Source organism: Fusarium mangiferae (assembly GCF_900044065.1).
Source record: "Fusarium mangiferae strain MRC7560 genome assembly, contig: FMAN_scaffold011, whole genome shotgun sequence".
In the NCBI taxonomy this organism is placed as follows: domain Eukaryota; kingdom Fungi; phylum Ascomycota; class Sordariomycetes; order Hypocreales; family Nectriaceae; genus Fusarium; species Fusarium mangiferae.
Window position 1 is genome coordinate 1,770,497 of NW_024573931.1, and position 24,034 is coordinate 1,794,530.

At 48.8% G+C, this 24,034-nt stretch overlaps 7 protein-coding genes across 7 annotated transcripts; 5 read left to right on the forward strand and 2 right to left on the reverse strand.

Moving 5' to 3' along the window:
• Positions 1–2,850: 2,850 nt before the first annotated feature.
• Positions 2,851–3,631, forward strand: FMAN_10395 (uncharacterized protein; the record flags this gene model as incomplete). The annotated part of the gene is made up of 2 exons (XM_041821066.1): positions 2,851–3,201; positions 3,281–3,631. The coding sequence occupies 2 exons, from the start codon at positions 2,851–2,853 to the stop codon at positions 3,629–3,631; spliced, it is 702 nt and encodes a 233-aa protein (XP_041686883.1).
• Positions 3,632–5,261: 1,630 nt separating this feature from the next.
• On the forward strand, positions 5,262–6,375 carry FMAN_10396 (uncharacterized protein; the record flags this gene model as incomplete). Its single annotated transcript, XM_041821067.1, has 3 exons — positions 5,262–5,630; positions 5,692–6,090; positions 6,145–6,375. 3 exons carry the CDS (start codon positions 5,262–5,264, stop codon positions 6,373–6,375), a joined length of 999 nt encoding a protein of 332 aa, XP_041686884.1.
• A 1,665-nt stretch (positions 6,376–8,040) lies between these two features.
• FMAN_10397 (putative Ras-like G protein RagC) lies at positions 8,041–9,342 on the forward strand (the record flags this gene model as incomplete). Its single annotated transcript, XM_041821069.1, has 3 exons — positions 8,041–8,273; positions 8,326–8,427; positions 8,481–9,342. 3 exons carry the CDS (start codon positions 8,041–8,043, stop codon positions 9,340–9,342), a joined length of 1,197 nt encoding a protein of 398 aa, XP_041686885.1.
• Positions 9,343–9,525: 183 nt separating this feature from the next.
• Positions 9,526–12,139, reverse strand: FMAN_10398 (uncharacterized protein; the record flags this gene model as incomplete). Its single annotated transcript, XM_041821070.1, has 7 exons — positions 9,526–9,782; positions 9,841–9,990; positions 10,046–10,094; positions 10,144–10,854; positions 10,914–11,487; positions 11,541–11,853; positions 11,908–12,139. The coding sequence occupies 7 exons, from the start codon at positions 12,137–12,139 to the stop codon at positions 9,526–9,528; spliced, it is 2,286 nt and encodes a 761-aa protein (XP_041686886.1).
• A 625-nt stretch (positions 12,140–12,764) lies between these two features.
• FMAN_10399 (uncharacterized protein) lies at positions 12,765–14,423 on the reverse strand (the record flags this gene model as incomplete). The annotated part of the gene is made up of 4 exons (XM_041821071.1): positions 12,765–12,854; positions 12,908–13,712; positions 13,763–13,992; positions 14,046–14,423. The coding sequence occupies 4 exons, from the start codon at positions 14,421–14,423 to the stop codon at positions 12,765–12,767; spliced, it is 1,503 nt and encodes a 500-aa protein (XP_041686887.1).
• Positions 14,424–15,334: 911 nt separating this feature from the next.
• Positions 15,335–17,922, forward strand: FMAN_10400 (uncharacterized protein; the record flags this gene model as incomplete). Its single annotated transcript, XM_041821072.1, has 4 exons — positions 15,335–16,537; positions 16,589–17,180; positions 17,445–17,846; positions 17,900–17,922. The coding sequence occupies 4 exons, from the start codon at positions 15,335–15,337 to the stop codon at positions 17,920–17,922; spliced, it is 2,220 nt and encodes a 739-aa protein (XP_041686888.1).
• Positions 17,923–21,355: 3,433 nt separating this feature from the next.
• Positions 21,356–22,849, forward strand: FMAN_10401 (putative DUF803 domain membrane protein; the record flags this gene model as incomplete). The annotated part of the gene is made up of 6 exons (XM_041821073.1): positions 21,356–21,377; positions 21,430–21,455; positions 21,570–21,660; positions 21,716–21,967; positions 22,025–22,316; positions 22,369–22,849. 6 exons carry the CDS (start codon positions 21,356–21,358, stop codon positions 22,847–22,849), a joined length of 1,164 nt encoding a protein of 387 aa, XP_041686889.1.
• Positions 22,850–24,034: the final 1,185 nt, after the last annotated feature.

Consider the following 24,034-nt stretch of genomic DNA (forward strand, 5'->3'; position numbering starts at 1 on the left):
CAATCGACTCCGGAACATTTCCAGCTAGACTTTTCCCCCAGGATTGGACTTGTCATTTCTTCTCTAGGGCCATGGGTCACATCATGGGTCCCTGTCATGGCTTTCAGTCCGCCCACACCACGATGCGATTGGCCCGAATGTTGAGTAGTACCCTTATTGACTTGCGGATGGCCGTTGATCCGACGCATGACAAGGAGGGGCCACAAACCCTCAGAACCCATATCCAATGCTGGGCTTTGACACTGACACTGACACTGACACTGACGAAACCTGCTCCCTTTAGTTACCTGTCCAAGATGCGTGTGAACAATCTCTCCTGTCATGTCTCATGTCATATGATGCTACTCCGATCTAGACAAGACGTGTTCATTGTCTTGATCTCTTGTTTCCTCCTTCGAGGACGTTCGAAACACACTCCCCCAGGGCGTGTCTTGATCCACAGATAACGCCTCTTTGTCTGTTCTCGTCCTCATCGCGCTCTCCGGTGTGGGACATCAAAGTGACGGTTGTGTAGTCTATATCCACATGCCGTTCATGGTTCCCGGTCGCAAGGGGCAAGGCTGTAATGTACATACGTACAGAGTACATCTCTGTACACAGCCAATTGTTCCAAGTTCTTGATCCCAGGTCGCTCATAGCACATCGTAGAGTAGTTTGGCCGACTCTAGTCAGCCATCGTTGAAACTTGAAGGTGCCAGACATGCTCTCTGGTTATGTGGGCTGCCGAAGGGTCTTGCAGTAGCCTTGGCTCTTTGATGCATTGCATCTATCGTTGTCGAACTGTCATTTCTGTTCCAATCATGTCCCAGAAATGAGGTGCACTAAGTAGCTGCAGGACATAAAGATTGCATTAGGTTCATAGTCCCAGCAGCAGATGTCATACTGTACTGCCGTCGGCATAACGACGTATAGAATTCACGCAGTCCACCATCTCTTCCTAGTATTCAGCTCTCTTGAGCCCGAAGACGACAGCGGGGCGTCCAAGATAACCTACCATATTCAATCCTCTGGAAGGTGATTAACAACGACATTAGATTACTTAGATCTGCATCCTGCTGATGAGTATCTTAATATTCTCAAGACAAGGGTCAGGATCTTTCAGTTGAGTCTTCGCAGTCCGCCAATCACATGTACACATCGTACTCAACAGGTAAAGCTCTGGTCTATACCGGCCTCTGTCTCAGCCCTCCAGAATCCGAGATCTAAGTTTGTGAGGATGTCAGGATGTCAGGATGTCAAGGGTAGCGCATTTTGGATTACTGAACGTTAGGGATCATGTCAGACCCCTTCCCCTGCACTGCCCACTCTGATTGACTCGTCTAAATAGCGGCTTGCATGGATGCGAAGGACGGGCCCTTGTTGGTCCTGGCGTCCTAACCGCAACCGGCGAGAACGCTACTGTCGATCATCCGCGACGCCTCACAGCGCCAGAGAACGTCTTATTGATGGAGGGGTTTGAGCCTTGAGGCTTGAGGGAGCTCCAAGCCTCCAAAGCCTCGAGCATCTTGGCGCATGCCAACGTCAACATCAGCCTTTGTGTCACGACATCGACATCATTCATCGTCTCTTTAATGCAGCCATCATGAAGCGGCGATGGTTGACGTGTAGATAGACACTCTGGAAGGATATATTCGTGTCTGGCCATGCTCTGGGCTGCCTGCTGTGACGCAAGGATTTGTACGAACGATGATGTTCAGGCCGTATCGATCTGCCCGGCAATTCGAGTATGTCATGTAACTGTGAAGTAGTTCGATATTAAAAAAATACCGGCCGGTCAGCCTCGATTGCGAAGCATTTACTGGCAAAAGCAATCCAGCCAGCAGGTTTCATTTCCGACAAGTAGCGGACCGACCGACGAGTTTAACGGTTTCCGAAGACTAATTTTCCCCTAGTCTACTGTAATAATAATAGTAAAGGCTTGAGAGACATCCGCAAGCTGAAAAGAAATGTTACATCGAAGACTTTGATTCATCTTGACTTTTTCGGAGCGCGATGCCAAGTCTAGCCCCGAATATTTTCGGGATCCACATCGGGGGGTTCTGTCAGGACGAGGTGTGGCGTGTGCTGTGGCGTCTTCTTGGTCTGGTCAGGTGATCAAGCATGTGACCAAGATAGGAACTCAAGGTATCTTGCTCAGTAAGTTGACTCTCACTGCTTGCTTGCTTGATAGATGGATAAACTCAAGTGACCACTGGTCGACCGTTCCTGCAGCCTTCTTGTCCGAGTTACTAATATCAACGTAGGTATTAGGGTATGTACATAACCGCTCACGCCAACGGTTTGACACGGACCCCAAAATAGATCATTGTGACAACCATCTCCCACCTCGGGGAATAATGCTTGTCTCTGAGTGGCTCAATCTCTGTCTAAGCGCTCGACGCCAAACGCTCAACTCTTGCAGTTAGAGGTTCGGCCAATCCTAGCCCAGCATTCGATGTCAATCTCTCACACCAACACCAACCAGCGCGCCTATGCTGCAATTCTTGCATAGGCGCTTCCTACAATCACCCTGATCGCCTTCATATGATTGGTCTCTTCACTGTCTGTTGTTGTGATGGGTGTTCGTCACTTAAGGTTAACGGGTCTTGTTGAGCTATGGTCAACCTCGTATATCTATGTTGCAAATCCCCATAATCTATTTCGATATCAATTCAAAGCTCTTTCGTATTTACGCTTGTTTCATTTGGCTTTTACTTCTCCTTCTCCTTCTCCTTCTCCTTTTCCTTTTCCACTTTCCTATACTCTTTCCTTTTCTCTCCAGCCGGTCTTGGGGTTTTGAATTTCCCGTTAGTCGTGTTCATCGCGATCCCTCTCAGGTCAATATACATATACTCGGTCTATATCCTCAGAATGGAGTCTTCCGGCAGAAACATGTCCATCGGTACCAAGACAGAGATCTCAGCGTCCAACTTCGAGGCAGATGCTGAGTCGGTTCGAACCAATCCCAGCTTCCGTATATATCGCTTGATCGACAGCGCTAGACTGGGCCTCACAGTCCTCGGCCTCGCAGCTGGCTTGGCAATCCTTGGTGTTTCTGCGGATTCCCTCGCTGTTTTCCATGCTACCTATGTCCCGGAAGATTGGTTGCTTCAACTGTGGCCTGCCAACTTCGATGTGCGCCCTACCGTAGCTCTGGTAGTCGGTAGTGCCATGGTCATTGTGGCCAATCTTGTCTCATTGATCGCCGGCAAGATTCCGACTGTAAGGCGACCCCCCAGTCTCTTCCTGTTGTATATATTTGCTTTTTGGTTCTGAAACTAACGGCCATGATGCAAATAAGGCCCGCAGAAACGCTACAGTCAGGGCAGCAATCACATTTGTGCCCCCTGCTATCGCCCTGATCGCCGCCATCATCGCCATGTCATTCTTCTACGGGGTGAATGCCTCTACCACCAACGATTCACTTCAGAGCTGGACATGCCGCTGGAAGGACGTGACCATGAACGTGCAGCCTCACTTCGGCACACTCTGCAAACAGAGCCGGGCCGGTGTAGCGCTTTCTGTCATGCTAGTTCCTGTCGAAGCTATAATCCTGGGGTTGGCGGCGTATCAGTTCACCCTAGAGAAACGCTTCGACTTGGGCGCTCGTGGACCAAGCCGCCGTAAAGCGGGAAGCCCTGCCCTGTCTTGAAATTGATATCGAGATTGGGAGACTGGAGCCAATATGCGAGAGTCCCACGGCCTTGGGCCTGGGTTCAGATCATTGAGATGTCAGGTCTGATCGCCAGATGCCAGTCGAGTTGGATCGATGGACTTTGTCAAAGGATCGGAATTAGTTGTGGGGTGTCATAATCAGCCCAAGGGGCGCTCGAGACTATTGCAGCCCGTATTCATACATACATACATACATACATGGCCTAGTCTCTTCTGTTTTTTCTTGTGAGGATTCGGAGCTGGGGCTGAAAACAAAGCTCGATGTGGTTTCGATTGCGATAGGTCATATGTGGAATATTAATCAACCCTGTTTTCTCTTTTCTTTTTATGTACATACGCGCCGAGACAAATGCCAGGACCAGAACCAACAGCTCGGCCATGCCTAGCGCGTGCATATGTCAATAGTCTGTGAACCAGTCCAGGTCAGTCTAGGTCTGATAGATAATTTTTATAGACATTCCGACAGTTTGGAAGCCCCTGATGCGTTGCAGCGATTAGCAGAAACTCTAACCTATGGTGTTCCGTCTCCTCGGTGCTGTCAAATATGATAAGGCGTGCGTAGGGGGCAATTCTTCGCATTACAACAGGGTATATAACACATTGTCCAGAGTGGCTGCAGCCCATTGTTGAACAATACGAGTAGTGGTCATCGGTCAAAAGACAATCGAAAACGTGCGTACCAAGGTGAGGTGCCGTAGCCATCCGTTGCACTTAAACGCCCATGTTTCGTGAGGACCACCTTTATACATATCTCCAGGGTAGCCGAGCACCCAAAGCTAAGTATACCTCGTAAAATGAGAATTCCTTCACACAATTGATGACCATTATCCGTACTCACACCCGCACCACTCAAACGAGCCAGACAAGGTCTAGAAGGCATGAATCGAAGGATGAGATAACAAGCATTGACAGGCCAGTTCTCGTCACGAGACAGACCAGTCAGGCACTGGTTTCATCAGCATCATCCCAGAAGGTAAGGCCGCAATGCATCCTTGCTAACAAAGGATCCATTTACACCTCGACTGTGTTCAGTCCTCGATCATGAATGTTCTATACCGGGCGGAATCGGGTTTTGTGCCCGTCGGGCCTCGCCTGAGCCAAGGGGAAGTCTGAGCCACAGTCGACTGTCCTTGTTGAACCCACAACTGTGTGTATAGTGATTGCGTGACACGCGTTTCACTTACAGAAGAGCAGAGCGGGAAACGTAGGGAAAACTGCAGTCCTTGTAACACCAGCTACGGCACAAAGACGCCTCGTTTTATCGTGTACCGTATTCAGCCTCAATTTATCTTCTTCACATCGAATTACTATAGAGTGGTCTATATGCTCACCTGCCGTAAGCCTCCTGCGTATTTGATTATGGAACGTGATACAGACTATGCTCACACTTATTTATATGCGCCTGTTTCTTTGGCTCGATATTCGATTTCTTTTGATACATGCGGCACATCGCCGCAAAGTATGGGCGCACAAAGATCTCACGTGTAACGAATAACCAAGCCATCTCTGAGCAGTCAATGGCTTTCATGCGCTCGTAACTTTCCTTTTACATCGTCGTGATCCCGACTCTGCAAGCTTCTGCTGTCGTCATGCATCTATCACCGGCAATGGCTTTGCCTTACATCCCAAGTCGCACCTCTACGAAGCCTCCGAATTCGAAACCACGGCAAAAACAAGAAACTCCTGCCTCAGCTCCAGCACCGAGATTACTCCCAGGAGAGCGAAGAGTCAAGCCTCGCCTTAGCAGGCCAAGTCTCGATCCTGTTCTGGAGAGCGATCAACGACTCTCAAGAGAGGTAGAGCAGATTGCCTCCGGGGATGCTGCCAAGGTGACGAGAAAGCAATCATTACCGATACTTACCAGAAATCGAAGTGACTTCTTCGAGGAAGCATTCGGACCCAAGCATACGCAAGACCCCGGTGATCGAATACGGAACGAGTCTCCTGTGCTGGTAGAAATCAAGACCAACGTCATTGCAAGTTGGCGCGCTGCATGGCACCAGAGGATCTGTCACTGACATTCAGCTATGTACCTAGATTGAAGATGAATTTACCTTCATCACTGAGCTATCCGAGTACCTCTCGTTGCGGTACAATCGTCCGGCATCTTCTATCGTAATAACAGTCCAACATGGGATCTGTATTCAGTTTGGTGGCGGTTCTGATCCTTGCTATACCATGACAATCGAGGCTCTCGCTCGAGACGTTCAGACGACAATGAACAAACGGAACATTGCTCTCTTCCAGAGACACATGGAGCAGGCCCTGAGGATTCCTCCATCCAAGGGGTTCTTGAGATTCGTTCCCCTCGCTGAAGACTGCGCTGGGTGGAAAGGCAACACACTTGCTGGGCATATTACAGAATTGATAGAAGAGACACAAGCGATGGCGGAACGTCGAGGTTCGATCAGAGCTCCGAGGAGAAGATCTAGTAAGGTGAGTCTCGTTTATTGCTATGTTGAAGGAGCTGGTTTTGATCAACATGAGTAGGCATTTCGAGAAATGAAGAGTAAGATAGCCGCATCAGAGAGTGCATCTGCTTTAAATCCGAGCACATCGCATGGCATATTGTCTCATGACCCAGAAACTTTTGCAAAGGCTGCGAAAACCGAAGCCGAGACCGAGAAAAACAATACGAAGACGTTGAAGCGAAGGAAGAGTTTCATTCATACTCTGTTTCCTCGGTCTGTGAGTCGTTTAGCGGAGAGAGAGACGGAATAAGAGGAAACAAATCCAGAGATTCCTGCCAGCTAGATACTTGTCTAGGTAGCCATCAGCAGTGGTTAGAGGGTTGAAATATCGATGTCACTCCTTTGTTGGCGAGGAATGACATAAACGGAAACGTTGAAGTCAAATATCGCTCCGGTACAGGGTAACCTGTTGCAGATTGCATGCGCCACAGGTAGTGGAAGAGGGCCCTCTCCCAGCCAAGGAGTGAAGCTAGGTTCTAGCACCTAACTAGTCATGAGATATTATATAACGATGTTGCTACTTATCACATCTGAAACTAGTTTAGATTGCATGAACTCACACAGATATGATGAGTCTATAAGGATCGAACACATCCAGGTCTGATAGAAAACCAACCTGAGGTCGTTTCAGGAGGTAGGTGACTTTGTTTTAGTGGATCGTGGGGAGTTTCAGCGCCATGAGCTGCTGCTGCCTGAGCGGGCAGTCATTGCTCCAGCCACCTCCAAGTGACAGTCTCGAGACCATACACATACAACAACACCTGGAGACGCATAAATCACCCATCACCTATAGAACGTACGTCCATGCCCATATTTTTCGTCATAATCGGCTATTGTCCTCCATCGCATCGTATACGCATCTACCAATCAAACACCGGAGCAACCAAAACGCTGCCGTCGTTTCGCTCGCTCACTGATCAATCACTGAGCACCCATAAGGTCGCAATTGACTTTCTCAGCCTCACAGCCTTGTTCTCAGTCCTACATCTGGACCAACCCAGCCTCGGAGAGTTGACCACTAGGACGGGAGTTATCGTGTAGCACGGGATAGCTCGACCTGGGCTCTCTAAGCAAAATGGAGGTAAGATACTAGTGCTTGTTGCGCCTGATTTCCCATGCTTTCTTCTTCTCTCTTGTCTCGACGCTCAAGTGTGCGCTTGACCCCTCGTGTGACCAATGCAACACGATACAACAAAGCACGACACAGCACGGCACGGCACAGCACAGCGCAACAATGCTGTCACCTCCAAGGTTCTCTCCCATCCTGTCAGCTCCCGCAATATGTCACCAAGCCCTGACCTCCATCGAGGTAAAGATTGGTCCTCGGCAGTGGCGCTGGCCACAAAATTACAGCATCAGCGTCCTGGCAACACTCTGGACGCCCTGATTCGACGGTCACTCGCTTGGCTAGGCCGCTGCTGTGTAGAGGAGCCTGTGTCAACTCAAGTGGTAGGATACGCGTCTCTTATACAACGCGAGGCGTGGTGAGGCGAGGCTCTATACGAGCCACGCTGGCCTGCAATTATGAGTACGAGTTGGGGTCTAAAGACCGCTGAAGCCTCATCACGTCCAGTCCCGCCAGCTGGAGCCCTCTACGCCTTCAGTTCACCTGTTAATGCAATGGATGAGATCCTTTTGCTCCGATGCATCAGGTGCTGCCAGTTGGCGGGTATATCATGTCCCTGTCCGTCAGTGCCCATTATATCAACCACTGATAGCTCGCCATCTTGATCCGGCACAACGAAAGAGGACAATAAAAGGAGATGAATCCTCGGGATAGCCTTGCTGTATATCAAGTGACATGAGCAAACCCGATATCCAGTTTCACTCAAACCCAAGAACCCATAACAATACATAACCCAACACCCCCAACACCAAACTACCCCCTCTCCATTGCCATTGCACAAGTCCCAAAATGTCACTCAGTCCTCCAATTTACAATCTTGCGCGCTCCTTTGATGAGGCAGATGACACATCTGCCAGTGGAACAAGTCCAGCCCAGCTAAATCTTCAACGTCTCTTTGAACAGTCAATTAGCGGAGCTCCGGCATCTAAAAAGGATGCACAAAAACCTGCCGTCCCCGGACCCAATTCTGTTGGCGCAGCTCCTAAGGGGAAGCCGCGTTTATTACTCATGGGTCAACGAAGGTATAATATGCGCGGGAGAAGAAAGCAGACACCAGCTAACAGTATGTCACAGGAGCGGAAAGTCATCCATCTCCAGTGTAGTCTTCCACAAGCTGCCCCCGAACGAGACTCTATTCCTTGAATCAACGGCTAGAATTCAAAAGGACTCCATGGCGTTAGTGCTAGCAATACTCTGGCCGTGGTAACCATAAACTCACAATTGCATAGGTCATTCATGGATTTCCAAGTCTGGGACTTCCCAGGCCAGATCGACGTCTTTGAGAACCCAGGATTTGATATTGAGGCCATCTTCAGCGAGATCGGTGCCCTCATCTGGGTCATCGACGCTCAGGATGACTACCTCGAAGCCGTCATGCGCCTCAATACCACGATCCTTTTTCTCCAGCGAACATACCCCAACATCAATATCGAGGTCTTCATCCACAAGGTTGACGGCCTCTCAGATGATTACAAGCTCGATATTCAGCGCGATATCACCATCCGTATCCAAGATGAGTTGTCAGACCACGGCTTTGAGAACGCCCCTGTCACCTTCCACCTAACCTCCATTTATAACCATTCTATTTTCGAGGCTTTCAGCAAGGTTATCCAGAAGCTCATTCCTCGCCTCGGAACGCTGGAATCCATGCTTACCAACCTCTGCCGCACGTGCCGTTTCGAGAAGGCATACCTCTTTGATGTGCTTACAAAGATCTATATTGCCACGGACAGCGCAACTGCTGATATGGCGAGCTACGAGATCTGCAGTGATTACATTGATGTCATCATTGACATAACCGAGGTCTATGGTACGTGGCAGCGCAGTGATGAAGGGCGTCGTCGTCTGGAGGGCGAACCTTGGAGCGCGCCTATTGATAAACAGATTGGCTGCAACACTGCAGAAAGCTGTCTTGTCCTACACGACGGAAACAAGCCCATCATGCTGCGTGAGGTGGATCGTTACTTGGCACTTGTTGCTATTATGAAGGAAGACTCGTACGATAGCATGCCCCTGGTCAACATGAACGTCGAGGCCGTTGTTGAGGGATTAACCGAATTCTTCAACATCACTAAGCCACGGCAGCAGTAATTCGACTGCCATGAGTGAAAGGGGCAGGCACTTCATATTCATGTTCTACCTTGTAAATTATTTAAGCTAGCGTCCTTGTCAATACCTGTTTTTGAGAGTCCATGACGCCGGGTTCGGGTTCCCTTCGAACTTCTCCCATTTCTACCCTGATTCTTATCTAAGTGAACCGCGTGACAGCTTGAGCTACTGAAAAGTAAATGTTTTGATAGTGGTGCGATTACTCTCAACAACGCAGACTCTCTTGGGCATGTCGCCCCTGACATTATTCCTGTCGTTAACCTCCATACGCAATGGTCTAGACATCGACTTCTCAGGAAAAGAGTAGGCCGCAAATCCATCAACTGACACGCAAGGTGTCTCACTGAGCCTGCTAGGATCGTAGTTGGCATATGCAAGCCTTCCTGTTCGGATAGGTACGGAGACAACCTGCAGCCCGTTATCTTTTTTTGCAACATTAGCATCATACTTGTTGCATGAAGAAACTCCCTATTAGCTTACCCTGACTGTTACTCAGTATGACAAGTGTTTCGTCGTTGAGGAACTTTAAGTCAATTAGTGTACGTGGGCCAAGATCGATACGACAACTTTTTGGCGGTCTGTTGGTACTGATGCCATTGATGATGTCGATGCCGACGGAGAATATTTGAACTTCCATTTGTTAGCAAGAATAGTTCTTCAGGTCATTGAACAGGGCTCGCCTCACCTTCGTTTTTAGCCTCTTTAGATGCTAAAGCAGTAACCACATTTGTTTCCTAATTCGATGTCAGTAAACAGATGAGTCACACAAAGAAGCTCAAGCACCTTGTTCCCTGATTTGCTCATCCTCATATCTCTATGTGAAACCACACGACCAGCTGACAGTCTAATTGGGTTCCCAAGTCGAACGCTACGCTTCTTTGCCTCTGCAATACCCTTGAATGTACGATTCGCCCAGGTCGTGGCATATGATACAAGAAATTCGACACGTGGGAGAGCTTTCATGCTGGGCTGTCCGTTCTCCCACTTTCCCAACGCCTGATCAAGAACATGAAGCAGAGTCGGACCACCTTCTATGTGTGCCCAGTCTGCTTCATAGTCTTCTCTGGTCATTTCGTCAAAGAACAGCCTAAGCGGGCTATCGATGAGATAATTCTCAATGTAACTCAGTACCTTTGCAATGTCCATGGTTGCCTCCTTTTCCGTGAGTTCCTCGCTCGCGGAGCTAGAAGAGGCAAGCCGGTCGATTTGGAAGCGAAGCCAGGTTGAGAACGCGGTAAAGCTATCAAGTTCGTCCATCACGTTGATCAACACTTTATGGCCGATGAGCTGGAGACATTGAACAATATCCATCAAGCGACTAGTTTGCTGGGGAGTGAAGCCGATGTCATCTCGGGTGTCATGGAATTGAGCCAAGCCTCGTAGCCTGCTTAGGATGATTGCACAACGATCAAGAGCTGGGAGGAAGTTCTCGTGGACTAAATTTCTGAGGCCCTCCAAACCGGAGATTACTGCCTTATCCCATCGCTTATGGCCCTGCAAAGCTTAGCAAATGTCACGATGTCATGAGAAGCCTGAAATCCCAAGTCACTTACTCGTTCTGCCAGACTTTCAACCAGCCACTCGCGTACAGGCTCGAAGGCGTGACCTGTCACAGCCAAATGGTAAAGAGCAGGGACAATACTTCGTGGCCCGGTCTCGAGATTTTCGAGATCGCCTTGAATACTCCGCAAAAATCTTGTGGGAAGCTCGCGCGTGTTTCGCCATTCGACCTGCATATGAAGTTGCGCTTGCTTCAGATACCTCAATAGCTTTTGAAGAGTGGTTAGCTTGGAGGCAAGGAGAGAAAGGTTGATAGGGTGGGATGAGATGAATGGAAGGTCGATGGGCACCAGGTGCACTTCTTCTGGCTCTTCTGTTTTGTCTGCAACTAGTAAAGCCTGGGTTGATACATGTGGGTGCGATGCATGAAGAATCAGCTGTGAGCTTGATGTGTTAATCTGAGGGCATTGAAAGCTGCCAATGATGAACGAATCGTATATGCTCAGCTGAAGTTGACCATCGCTGGTCCCGATAATCATAACGCTGACTTGATCATACTCTTCTGGTTTCGGGGGTTGGAAGAGGAAGTCTATACCAGTTCTCAACGTGAAAACCAAAGCATCTTCTCTGTCGAGGGATTATTAGTATGTTGCGTTCGACTGTGGAAGCTGAGGGCATACCCTGAGCCGGCACTACTGCTGGGAAGAGGGCTGATCTTGGGTAATGCTGTGTCAACCTCGAGGAAAGTCAGTTCACGAGGAAGATTCAACGGAAGTCCATCCCCATTCCGTGCTGAATCTTCACCGAGGCCATCCTTCAGAGCTCGGGACACGGCGCTGGAGCCCTTCTCGGCAATACTGCTACTCGCCCATCCAATGTGCGTGATCTTGCTCCCTGGAGATTCGCCAACTTTGATATGGTGAGCTGCCTTGTTGTTCTCGAGCCCCATCAATCGCACAAAGCCGTCACTCCATCCGACTGCAAGGAATTGGCCTACGCCGATTGAATGAGTAGTTTTCTCGATCATGGGAATATTTGCCTACTGACCGTCCGACCTCCAAGTAACTGCCTGCGCGTCTGGTGCTTTCTGGCCAGGCGCACCAACCTGGTGGATCTTGGAAACAACTTGACCAGGAGGTCTATACACAAGTATGTTCTTGTCCACTGGGTCCCAAGTTGCTGAGAGATCTAGAGTCGGGCAGCTCACAGGGTAGCCATCAGGTGCCCTGTCTTGATACTCAGTCGCGCTGAAGGGCGCAAGTTGGTTTCGCTGCGCCATGTTCATCTGTGGCGTGGACACAGCCCACGAGAGTATTTTTCAGAGAACTTCTAACATCCCTATGAGCTGTAAACCATCACTTTTCGTGTCGCTTGGAGGGTGCGATGTTGTATGCGAGTTGTGACCGAGCAACAACAAGCCCACAGGGAGGATTTAGTGAGTATGGACCGTGCATCAGTGAGCAGCTCGCACTATACAGCTCAGGCACGATATTGCTTGCGAGAATAGAAGTCCAGTCAGATGAGACGAGAACGAAATGCATACTCATTAAAGATGCAGAGAGGAAAGAAGAAAATACATCGAGGATGCGACAACAAAGCTGATGAGTATAAACACCTCAATTCTACATTTCAACTCCCCAACAACATTCACTATTGCGTGCGTAATCATTAGCTAGCTGTATGGAAGTTGATTTCGTGTCAATCAATAATGACGAACACGGCCACTTATCAACAAAATGGCCAAAACACGTAACATCAATTGTCGTTGCGCCATTAGGTTCTAAACCGCCAAGACACTCCTACTAATGCCCATCTCCAGCTCTACTCGAATACATATCCTTATCCTTTTATAGAGTAAATTCGCCCAGAAGCTGTTCCTAAACCGAAAGACTTTTGGGTTCCGTCTATTCTACCAAGAAGTTGTCCGCGTGAGACTTGATCTCCTTGGAAAATGTCACTTGCTCCTCTTCTTCCAAAAGAGACGCGGAGCGAACCTGTGAAATGGTTAACATAATACTTAGGTCAACAGGTTGGGATAGAGACTTACGTCAACGTCAATGTATGGCGTGCTCTTGTTGAAGCGAACCGTCATAGGGAAGAAATCATTCTCATCTCCGGACTCGGCCTCGAACTCGAATGAGCCATTGGGGTTCTCCTCATCCACGTTGCCAATTGTCCACTCGAGAGCGTCGCCAGAAACATCATAGGTAGCATCGAAGCTTGAAACAACAGGCTCGCTACCTGCATAGGGAATAACGACGCTAACATCGTTCAGGGCATCGCTGCCAGTCATTTCATACTCCACCGTTATGTTGTACTTGGCCCCCTCCTTGTTGATCCAGACAGTAAATGTAATTGGGCATGCGCTGGCGTCATCAACCTTGGGAGAAGCCCTCCATCGCAGTACACCAACAGCGTTGTTGACCGGGAAGCCACGTGCAGTGTTGCTCATCTGGATAATCTTGGAACCGTTGAACAGATTTCGGTCAACGTTGGGGTGTGTACGAAACTGTACGCCATGCGACGCCTCAGCCTGGAGGCCGAGCTTGATCTTTGTCAGGCTAGGGTCTGAGATGCGGAGAACAAGATCACCACTGATAGCTAGAGAGTTGACAGCGCCCTCGCGAGACAACTTGGCCGAGATAGTCTCTGAAATAGTGACGTGGATAGCATCGCGATCAAGAGTTGACGAGACGCGAGGTTCGGCGGCTTCAGCATGCTGGACGGGTGCGGGGGCAACAAGAGGTGAATCGTCGATTTCGCCTCCCATGTCACCTCGTACTCGCTCGAACATGTCAGTTGTCTTGGACTTCTTACCCAGTTGCATACCCTTGGCCTTAGGAGCCAACGGCCTCGAAGGTGTTAGCCAATTGTATTCTAGAACGCTGTAAGTGCCACTTACTTGCTGAAGGACTTGTTCTTCTCTGCCTCGTATGAGTCGTAGGTGTTGGTATTGGATTGCGAAGGGGGGTTGTATGAGGGATAGGAAGGACTTCTGGGCATACCACCGCTGCTACCCATTCCGCCCATGCCACCCATAGCTCCACGACCACTGCGAGCAGCATCCTTGCGCTGCATCTCGAGCTGTTTCGCCTTTCGTTTTCGCTCCTCGGTGGCCTCCAACTCTTTGTTCTATGCGTGTATGAGTATATGTCTGTGAAGGAGATCCCAATGGAACTTCTTACCCTTGCGATAATCTCTTGGATGCGCTCCTCATGACTCTCCATGTCAAGGAAGGTCTTGATTTGGCTAATGGTCAAGTTCTCACGGTAGCCGAGGGTGACAAGCTCGTCAAAAGCACTGAGCAATTCGTAGGCATTCTTGAGGATTTCGCGCTCGTCGAGACTCTTGCATGTGCTGGTAACTACCTGGGCAAACAGGTGCAGGGAGTCGATGTCCTGGAGAATGTTGGACTGTCGATTGGTGATGAGAACCATGTAGAGTTCGTCGAGGGGCTGGTAAACGAATCGGACGTTATCTTGCTCGACGGTCGTGTGCTGTGTACCGCTATCGGCAAGTTTGGGAAACGATGCGAGGAGGGCTTCTATGCGCGATCGTGGCATCTCTCGGAACTGTCTCGAGAGGACAGCTTTCCCTCCACGGGTGCAAATTGAAGCCGCAAGGACGACCTAAGGAGCATGAGTACATTATGTAAGCAGGGGTGATAGTGGTAGATGTTGCGCACCATCTTGGCGGACTAGTTCGAGCAGATGTTTGTTGATTGCGATGAGAGTTGCAAGATGTTGAATGCTCGTCCCCTGGATGTTAGATAGAGCGGGCCAATATTCAAGTCGGTGGGAGGTGCAGGAGCCTGAAGAGGTACGTACCCCTCTTACGGCCACCTGGAAGCCGGGCACCTCAGGAGCCCAGGAGCTGCTGCTATGAAGTGGGACCTAGGGAAAGAACAGCACGGCCCAGCAGCCAGCTACCCCACGCTAGCTCTTTTTAGGTAAGCGTCAGCCTCTTACCTCCCTGATCTCAGCCTTTCTGGGTCCCGCTGCTTAATCACCAACGAAGTTCATTCTTAGAGAGCTTGCCTGCCTAGGTAGTCCCTATATTCTCCTCAACTTCAACTTTCAACCTGAACAAAGGCTCTCTATTTCACGTTTTTCTTTCACGGACAAGCCAAAGTAAAATCCCCAGCACTACAAGAACGGCGCGCGTGGGCGTCCTTCGTTTTTATCAAACGCAATCTCACCAACCTGGATCAAATGTCGCATACCAGCCTAAATTACATTTCTAGCCAAGCTTGGTCTTTGTCTGTTTGATTCAACCCATCGCGTGTACGATTTCATCCCGACGCGCGCAAACTGCCGCCCTTGGGCACGTAAATTCTCCCGATACCTTGATTCCCTCGCTTTCAACGCGTTCAACACTCGATTCCTCCACACAGCAACTCTCTTCCACTCAAATCGATCCAAAGGACCAGCTTTGAAGAACCCAAACAAGATTCCAAGACGTGACGGATATCGAAATGGACATTGATATTGCCAAGCCAATCTTGGACGGTAAAATTGAGGACGATCTCATCGACTTCGATACCGACATGGTTGATTCCAGTCATAACCTGCAAAAGAACGATGACAACTTGGAAAGCACGGAAAGAGAAATGCAAGAAGATGAGGGCGCTGTGAATCATGAAGCCTACGAGACGAACAGTATCATGGGTGAGGGTGTGGACTTCGACCTACATGATGTCGAGAATACAGCAAACAGTCCCGAACATGTGGATTATGGAGTGACCGAGGCTCCTGAGCTTGGGACTCAGGGATCGATACAACCAACTCAGCCACCCGACGAAGACGTGCCAGAAAGCGAAGAGAATGTGGACATTTTGGATGAAATAATCGTTCGTGGCGATGCCGTGTCTGACGACCATGCATCTGCACACGAGATTGATTATGAATTCGAGGATAATTCGGAAGCAGAGGACTCGCATCAAGATGAGAAAATAGCTGCCGCAAACCGTGTGACAAACTCTGATCTAAATGGAGCAACCGGTGCTATTGAAGAGCAAGATGACCACGGACCTGATAATGACGCTACCGCAACCGGACAAGAGTTATCCGACCACACGGGAGACGAGAATAACATACCAAGCCACAATGATCAAAATGAGCCTCGCGATCCCAAGGAAGAAGAAGAAGAAACAGAGCCCGATTATGAGGTTGCGACTGGTGAAGCTGAAGCCGAGGACGCGAAGGCAGATGAGTATAGTGGTGAGAATATCCACGCATCAGGTGGCAACGACGAAATACACGATGGAGAAGATGCGAATAGTCATGAAGAAACCACTACCTTGGCATCAGGGCAAAATGATGAAACAACCGAAGCTGTCAAGGAAGCTGAAGATCACGATTATGACGTGGGTGAACATGTCGCAGATGCATATGACGAACATGCAACCACTGATGCGGATCATGCGGATCACTCAGCTACTGGAGAAGATTCGAATGGGAAGACAGATGAGGGCTTTCCTGCTATAACGGTACAGTATAAAGGAGACGAATTTCCTATGTTCTCCACTACCACCCATGGCTTCTTTGCCGATACTTCGGTTCTTGATGAACCACTTGAGAAGTTGATTGCTGGTCTTCGGAGTGAGCTTGAAAATGAGATTGCCGAGGATGATGACTTGGTACTCCAGGTCGATGAGCTTGGCCTCGAACTTGTTGAGGTGAGAAAAGGCTCTGACTTATATCCAGAATGCGCTAACATTTTGAAACAGGCAACCCAAGGCGAGACCATGTCGAACGTTACACTCCGTCAAATTCTTGAAATATTCGATCTTCTTGTCAAGAACCAGGACCCAGATGGCTCGCGCCCGCTGTATGCCTATCTTTTTACCAAACCCAACGCAGAAAAGCGTTTCGAGTATCTCGTCGAGAGTGCCACGGCAGGGAAGGGACTTGATGAAGTTATCCACCTCTTCGAGACTCCCATGACTGCCGGAACTAGCATGCTGGAGACAGCTGCCACTATCGATGGCGTTCATGAGGAACTGGACGAATTTGACAGCCCAATTGATGATGAACATCACAGCGACATAGATGAAGCAGAAAATGAGGATGAATATCTGGAAGACGAACATTCGAACCCCACCGTCATTGGTTCTGAGGACCAAGAGTTTAAAGACCAGGAAGTCAATGGCCAGCAAGCCGGTCACCAGGATGGCCATGATGATGGTCGAGACAATATTAACGTCATAACCGAAACTCAAATTGAGATATCAGTCAATGCTTCTGCCGTTGATCTGGAGGACCCGGAGGCCGCCGTTGACAGCCTCACGGCTGCCGATGAGGATAGCCTTGAGCAAAATGGTAAAGCGACCTCATTCTCTTCCACTTTCCTTTGTTGCTATTACCCCGAATTCTGCCTCTGTGCCCCCTGTGTGGCAGAGTATGTTGAGAATCACAACAAAGATGAAGCAGAATTCCGGAAAACTGTCAAGCGCACTTACGGAACCATGCAAATTCTTTCACCCAAAGTACAATATCTCTGTTCCCGTCAATCCAAACATCACCGCTCTCATTCTGACTTCAGCACAACGTATTCTTTCAATAATACTGACGAATTTACTCCAGCGCGAGCTGACAGCGAGATTGACCCATTTGCCAATTTCGAGTTGGACGAAGAAGCCGAGGAAGCCGAGTTCAATGGAGATGTTGCTCTTGAAGAGAATACAGAGACCCAAGATGAGGTCTATGCTGATGCAGAGCCAGAACCACTCCATGCACAAACTAATGACACGAGCACTACAACCACTCTTCAAGAGGAGGAGGAAGCGTCCACTTTCAACGTTGACCTCGGAGTGGAATCTGCAACAGTAGAGACAGCCGAGAAAAGGAAACCCGACGATGACGACCTGGACGAAATAGACTGGAGAGATGAACATGAACCAGAAGACCAAGCACCAAACACTCCTTCGGCTGCTGGTAAACGAGCCCGCGGTGATGACGATGATGTAAATGCAGAGGATGAGCAAGGTGCGTTAAGCAAGATCCTCAGCCAAGTTGCAATGTTGACTAACGTGATGCAGATGCCAAGCGCCGTCGTCCCTGAATGATGTTCGCCTCCAAACTAACCTCAACATTCTCCGATATCGACAAGCAACCCCCTCTTCAATAACTAAAATTCAACAGCTGCCGGTAACATGATGCCCAGTGGCTATCTGAACTCGACAGTCGGGTCCTCGGCCTTTGTCGTTGTTCTCAACGCTATTGTCGCAGAAGTTTTCCTGGTGGTAAGAATGCAACATGTTCTGAACCCACACAATATGGATCACAGACCCATAGCAGCGGATTCTGGGTAGGTAAGAAATGAATCCATCTACTAATTCTATAGGGCAAAGAAAGATCTTATGCATTTCTGCATTTTATGAGGTCAAGCTTGATTCCGGCCATCGACAACATGGTCGTTTGTTTTGTTTTGTTTCATACCCGATTGTTGATGACGCAAGTGTCGATCCCCTTTCCCCTTTCAAAATAATAATATAAGAACAAAATGCACGATCCTGGTTGGTAAGAGAACAGATGGATTAGCTCTAGTTCTGTATGATATGGTTCGTGGGATGGAATGAGGCGTTGTCGGCTGGATCGGAGGGAAAACTCAAAGCTGTGAGCGGTGCTTGGAGTTGAAGTTATAGCGAAGCGTGGGAGATAGTTGAGACGGACAGCATTTCTGATGTGGATCTATACTCTACCTACGCTTTAGTCGGGGTTACTGATAGCAAACAATATGAGCCTTCTACTGGGTTAGGTGGCCATTGAAGACTTTTGGTGAAGGGTCCTGGGCAGTCTTTAGCTGATTCGCTTGATAAAAATACTATCTTGAGATCTGGCCGCTAAGATTCTAAAAATAACGTGATCTGGATTATCATGATAATCATGGCGAAGGGGTTTGGCCAGGTAGTTATCACCAAACAGAAACAAAAGATTGAAACACTTTAGTGATGAGCATTGATCCCTTAAGACTAACTTGTTTCCAGCGCCGAACCACCCGTGGTATTAAAGGGCGTCATGGATCCCTGTTGGAAAGTGTCGGCTATGTTAGGGGTTGATTAAGTTGAGCGCTAAGAGTGTCGATCAGGAACAAGATGAAGAGTAGGGTTGGTATGTTAATAATAGCCCACAATATCAGCCCAATTTGCATTTTGGGATTGGATTCATCCATTCATTCAATTACTGCAAGACTCTATCCGCCAAGACAGTATATTTGCTGCAGTTTCTCGCAACGGCTTCAGTGAGGATAACTTACGGAACGTGGCTCAGACACCTAAAACTATTAAATGTGGCGCACGGGAGGCGCTGTTGAGAAGTTCTCGATCTTTGTCACAGCGGAGTGAGCGAGGCACTACCGAACTGCGGATGTTATAAAAAAAAAAAAACCCTCCCCTAAAAAATCAAGGACTGTTTCGAGCTTGAGATGCGGGCTGCTGACGTGGACACGAGGACAGGTTGCGGGACAGACGAACTTGATGGGCTGGAAATGGAGACGAGTCCAGGGGTTAAAGCCGAAAAGCAGATGGTGAGAAGCAAGGGGCTTATCGTCCGTCCCCCTTGAATCAAGCAGTCGGAAGCGCTAGTTATGGACGTGAATTGAGTCTACAGGGGCGGGGAGTAAAAGTCTGCGAGCATCACCAGAGTCGTGTATCTGTTACTATTTCTTCTTTACCTTTTTTTTTTTTTTTTTTTAAATATATATATGTATTAGAAACTATATATAAGAAATGTGGAAGTCCTTTCTAAAGTGATTGTTGAGAGCTACGATATTCTGGGAAGTACTCCGTAATCAATACGGCAATCCTACTGACATAAATACCTAGGTAGGTAGTCTGTGTATTTGAAGTGACTGTGATAGGGACAACTGCATGTTCAGCGTACATACTTACGTGCGTGTCAACATCACTTTAGTTCAGGGGTGAGAACCACTCGCACCCACCGATCGTATCGTGTTGTGCTGTGGTTGTGTCGTATCGTGCCGTCTAAGCCTCGGCTTTAGCATCTGAGGACTATTGTACAATAATTAGCTGTACATATGTATGTATGTAGTACTTTAAAGTCAGCGGAAGTTATTAGGCGACCTAATGCAATTGCTGCGTTTCGACGCCCGGGTCTGTGCCGAGTTTCCCTTAAGTTGCCGTATTTCAGTGGTTTGTTTTATCTTTACGGGCTGCTAGTCACTAGTTTCTCGGGGACTCTTAGAGAAATAACTCGATCGTGGAATGAAGTGTCGTCAGATGCAAGAAAGAAAAGAAAAGGTGCAGGCATTCAGGCACTTGACCTCGGACAGGATCCCCACCTCACCTCTTTTTGAGTCCTGAGGGGGCCCTGAAGTGTTACGGAGTATGTAGTGAGTCTAGGTAAGTTGTAACGCCAGGCGGCCAGGGTCATGGGCCTGACGCCAGGGGGTAGTGGATGGATCCATTGTCCTTTGTTGGCGCCCTCTCTTGAAACCTCTTGAACTTTGCTGTGCCTGATACTGGTGGCGGTACTTGTCAGCGCACTATAATCTGACCTCCGCCCAGGTACCTCAGCCTTTTCTGCTTCTCCACTGCTGGTTTTGTCCAAGCCTCCCGTAGCCTGTAGGTATTAGCTAGCAGGCCCCTGTCTGGTCTCGTCGGGTCTGATCTGGCCTCCCCAAACTTTGTCTCTGTCTCTCCCACACAAACTGGATTTGACCCATACCCGTCAACCGCTTACCTCCTACTACAGCACAGCACAGCACGTACGTACTGTATCTCATCCCATCCGCACTGCTGCTGCAGCCTCTCCATTTTTACTTACAATCCAGCCAAGCTGTCCCTTCTCCCTATCATCCAACCCCCCCTGCCTTTTGCGAATACCGTCGTTGCGCATCACGAGTCTCACGCTTGTCAAGATACGAAGGCAATAACGGATTCGACAATAATTGGACCATACGATACCGCAAACCCGATCTTGCTTCGTCACAAATCGCTGCCTTACAACAACAGCAGCAGCACGCCTGGTCCCCCTCCATCTGCATCCAACACCACGACTCAGCAGTCGTCCGCGCGGCCAGAACTCCAATCTCGATTTAACTTTCCCATCGAAGAGTCTATAGCGATACTTTCATGTGTCTGCAATAAATTCGAGCCCGATTCATCAACAACTCACTCGTTTCAACACTCATTATTGCTATACGGCTTCTCTCGCCTGGTGCGAGCCCACGCCAGTAGTGAACGATCCTTTCAGTTCAACCCCGACTCTCAGCGGCGCATTCTGCCAAACCCGCTATTCGATTCGGATCACCGCTTTCAGCGCATTGGGTGCATATATAGAAAGTCGACTTTGCGCGCTTCGTCGCTGTCGTGCGCTCTTTGAAACATCATGATTGAAGACAAGTATGTCGCGTTCCACTCCTGTTGGTCTTCTCCTGAGAAGCCACCTCGATCGGGTCCTTCTTGTATCCCGACCACACTGTTCTCACTACAAGTGCTAATATTGCCTCAAGGTATATCGGTCTGGCTCTTGCTATGACATCGGCCTTGGCGATTGGTAAGTCATAATTGAATACATTGGGGGCGTCGCAAGTCTAACCATATTTCAGGAACAAGCTTCGTTATTACGAAAAAGGTTCGTCCAATATAGCTACTATCTGCCCGTGGGAGCGGCGTATTCCATCGTTGCTTCAGCGGCTGGCGCCATGTTCTGCATCTCGCCTTGAGCATAAACTAATCCACTTCCTAGGGATTGATTCAAGCAGAAGAGCGGCATGGCTTTGAAGGCGACGGCTTTGTCTACCTTCGAAATCCCCTGTGGTGGGCCGGTATTGCGACTCGTAAGTGCTCTCTCAGACATGATCCCTATTGACATATTAACTAACATCAAATTAGTTGGTCTAGGAGAAGTCTGCAACTTTGCCGCATACGCTTTCGCCCCTGCTATCCTCGTCACACCTCTTGGAGCTCTCAGTGTGCTCATTGGCGCTGTTCTTGGCTCGTACTTCCTCAACGAAGAGCTTGGTACGCTGGGCAAGCTCGGCAGTGCTATATGCTTGATCGGCGCTGTCATTATTGTTCTTCATGCGCCTCCGGATGAGGAGATCGAGACCGTCGACGAGATCTTGCACTATGCAATTCAGCCAGGTTCGTACACACAAGAAGCATACTTACGAGGATGGCATTTTCTAAAACTGATACAAGGTTTTCTTCTCTACGCCTTCGCCGTTGTCGCTTTCGCCGTCTTCATGATTTACAAGATCGCTCCTGTCTATGGCAGGAGAAACGCCCTCATTTATCTTTCCATCTGCTCCACCGTCGGATCCATTTCAGTCATGTCTGTCAAGGCTTTTGGCATTGCGCTTAAGCTTACTTTTGCTGGCCACAACCAGTTCAGCCACCCTTCGACATACGTTTTCATGATTTTAACGGCCGTATGCATTGTGACTCAGATGAATTACTTCAACAAAGCTCTTGCCAGCTTTCCCACTAACATGTAAGTGGCTTATGGAGTTCTGACAGTTGGCCTTTGCTAACAGTAGTGCCAGCGTCAACCCTCTCTACTACGTAACGTTCACCACCGCCACCCTCTGTGCCTCCTTTATCCTCTTCAGCGGATTCAACACGAATGACCCAGTCAACACCCTCTCGCTGCTTTGCGGATTCTTGGTCACTTTCACGGGCGTCTATCTCCTGAACCTTTCTAGAGGTGACCCCCATGGTCAAAGGTTGACCGCCGGACGAGGAGGGAGCGATGCCACCGGTACCGACATGGTCTCTGGTTTACAAACTCGTCTGAGCATGCAGGCAAGGAGAAGCGGCGATCCCTCACGACACAGCATGAGCAGCCAACGCGGTGATCGTGAGGGTCTCATTCGCGCATACGACGAGGAAGAAGCTGCTGGTTTCGCTCTGACCGACCTCGCCTCGGATAGTGACGAAGATGTTCGGCATGCCAACGGCAATGGAAAAGCGAGCTATGACGAAAACATCGAGCTCGATAACCGCCACAAGTCAGGCGATCGGTGATGGCCTGTGACGTTCCCAGCAACGTAATGGCGGAGTAATAGAATATCGGTTAACCACCGGTCACCAGCTCCGCAAACGATATCTTGCATGTTTCATTATCTCAAACAGGCTTTGTACATTTTCAAACCATTTGACCGGGCATTTCTCTCGGAGTATGGGCTGCATTCGCGGATGGTACATTACGCAACGGCATACTTTAATGTTGGTGCCAACTGTGTTTTACCTATGCCAAACGGGATTGGGACTCGAAATCGACGACATGTATTGTTTGCTATTACTGGAGTACTATGGGCACATGGTCTTGGGCGGCGTTGGCGGATTTTGTATTGGGGCGACAGGCGAATCCTCGTTGTACGATAACTACAGAGCATGAGCGATAGGATGGGACTGGACGGCGAACTTCCATATCAGGGCCGTTTATACAGGGATGGTTTCGGATTAAAGGAGGCGTCATTGTCTTACGTCTATCGGGCGATGAAAGGGCGATGAAAGGGCGTATATCACTGCCTCAATTCTCCAGGGCATGAACGAACGTTTCGGGTATGGTAGATCTGTTATCCAAGTCGCAGGGCTTTTTCTCGGTTCGAGGAAGCTAAGTTTGAATTTTAACAAAGAAAAGAGGGAAAGCTAGAGGCTACCTACTATAGACAAGAATTTATTACGACGTTTGGTACAATGAAATTGCGGGTGGAAATGTATCTCACACAAATAAGTTTTGAGCTTATAGATGTCAAGTCCTCATTATATTTGGTTCTCTGTTGTGCTGTCCGCGATGTGCCTTTTCGTCTTAACTATATCTCACCAGCCTGGTGAAGATATATTTTGGATCCCTGCTTTTACTTCATATGTACACATAACCTATTTCCTCCAACTACGTCCACGATTTGCTTGTCTACTTAATTGTGAATGATGGTGATTGGTGGTCAGAACTATCCGTTTATTGGCCAGTTCTGTAAGTTAATTGAGATGCTCAATAACGAAGTTAGATATTATTGACTACATCACCGAACATGGCTGTTCGTTTCAAACAGCTATATGATTAGATATCGACAAATCGACAAATACCCAAACCCAAACACAGTATCTGAGATTCTTTGTAGGACACAGATGACCGTAAACGGCATGATTGACTGCCTTATCGCGGTTACGACCCCCCTGAGCCGTGGTGTGGATTGTTAGCGTACG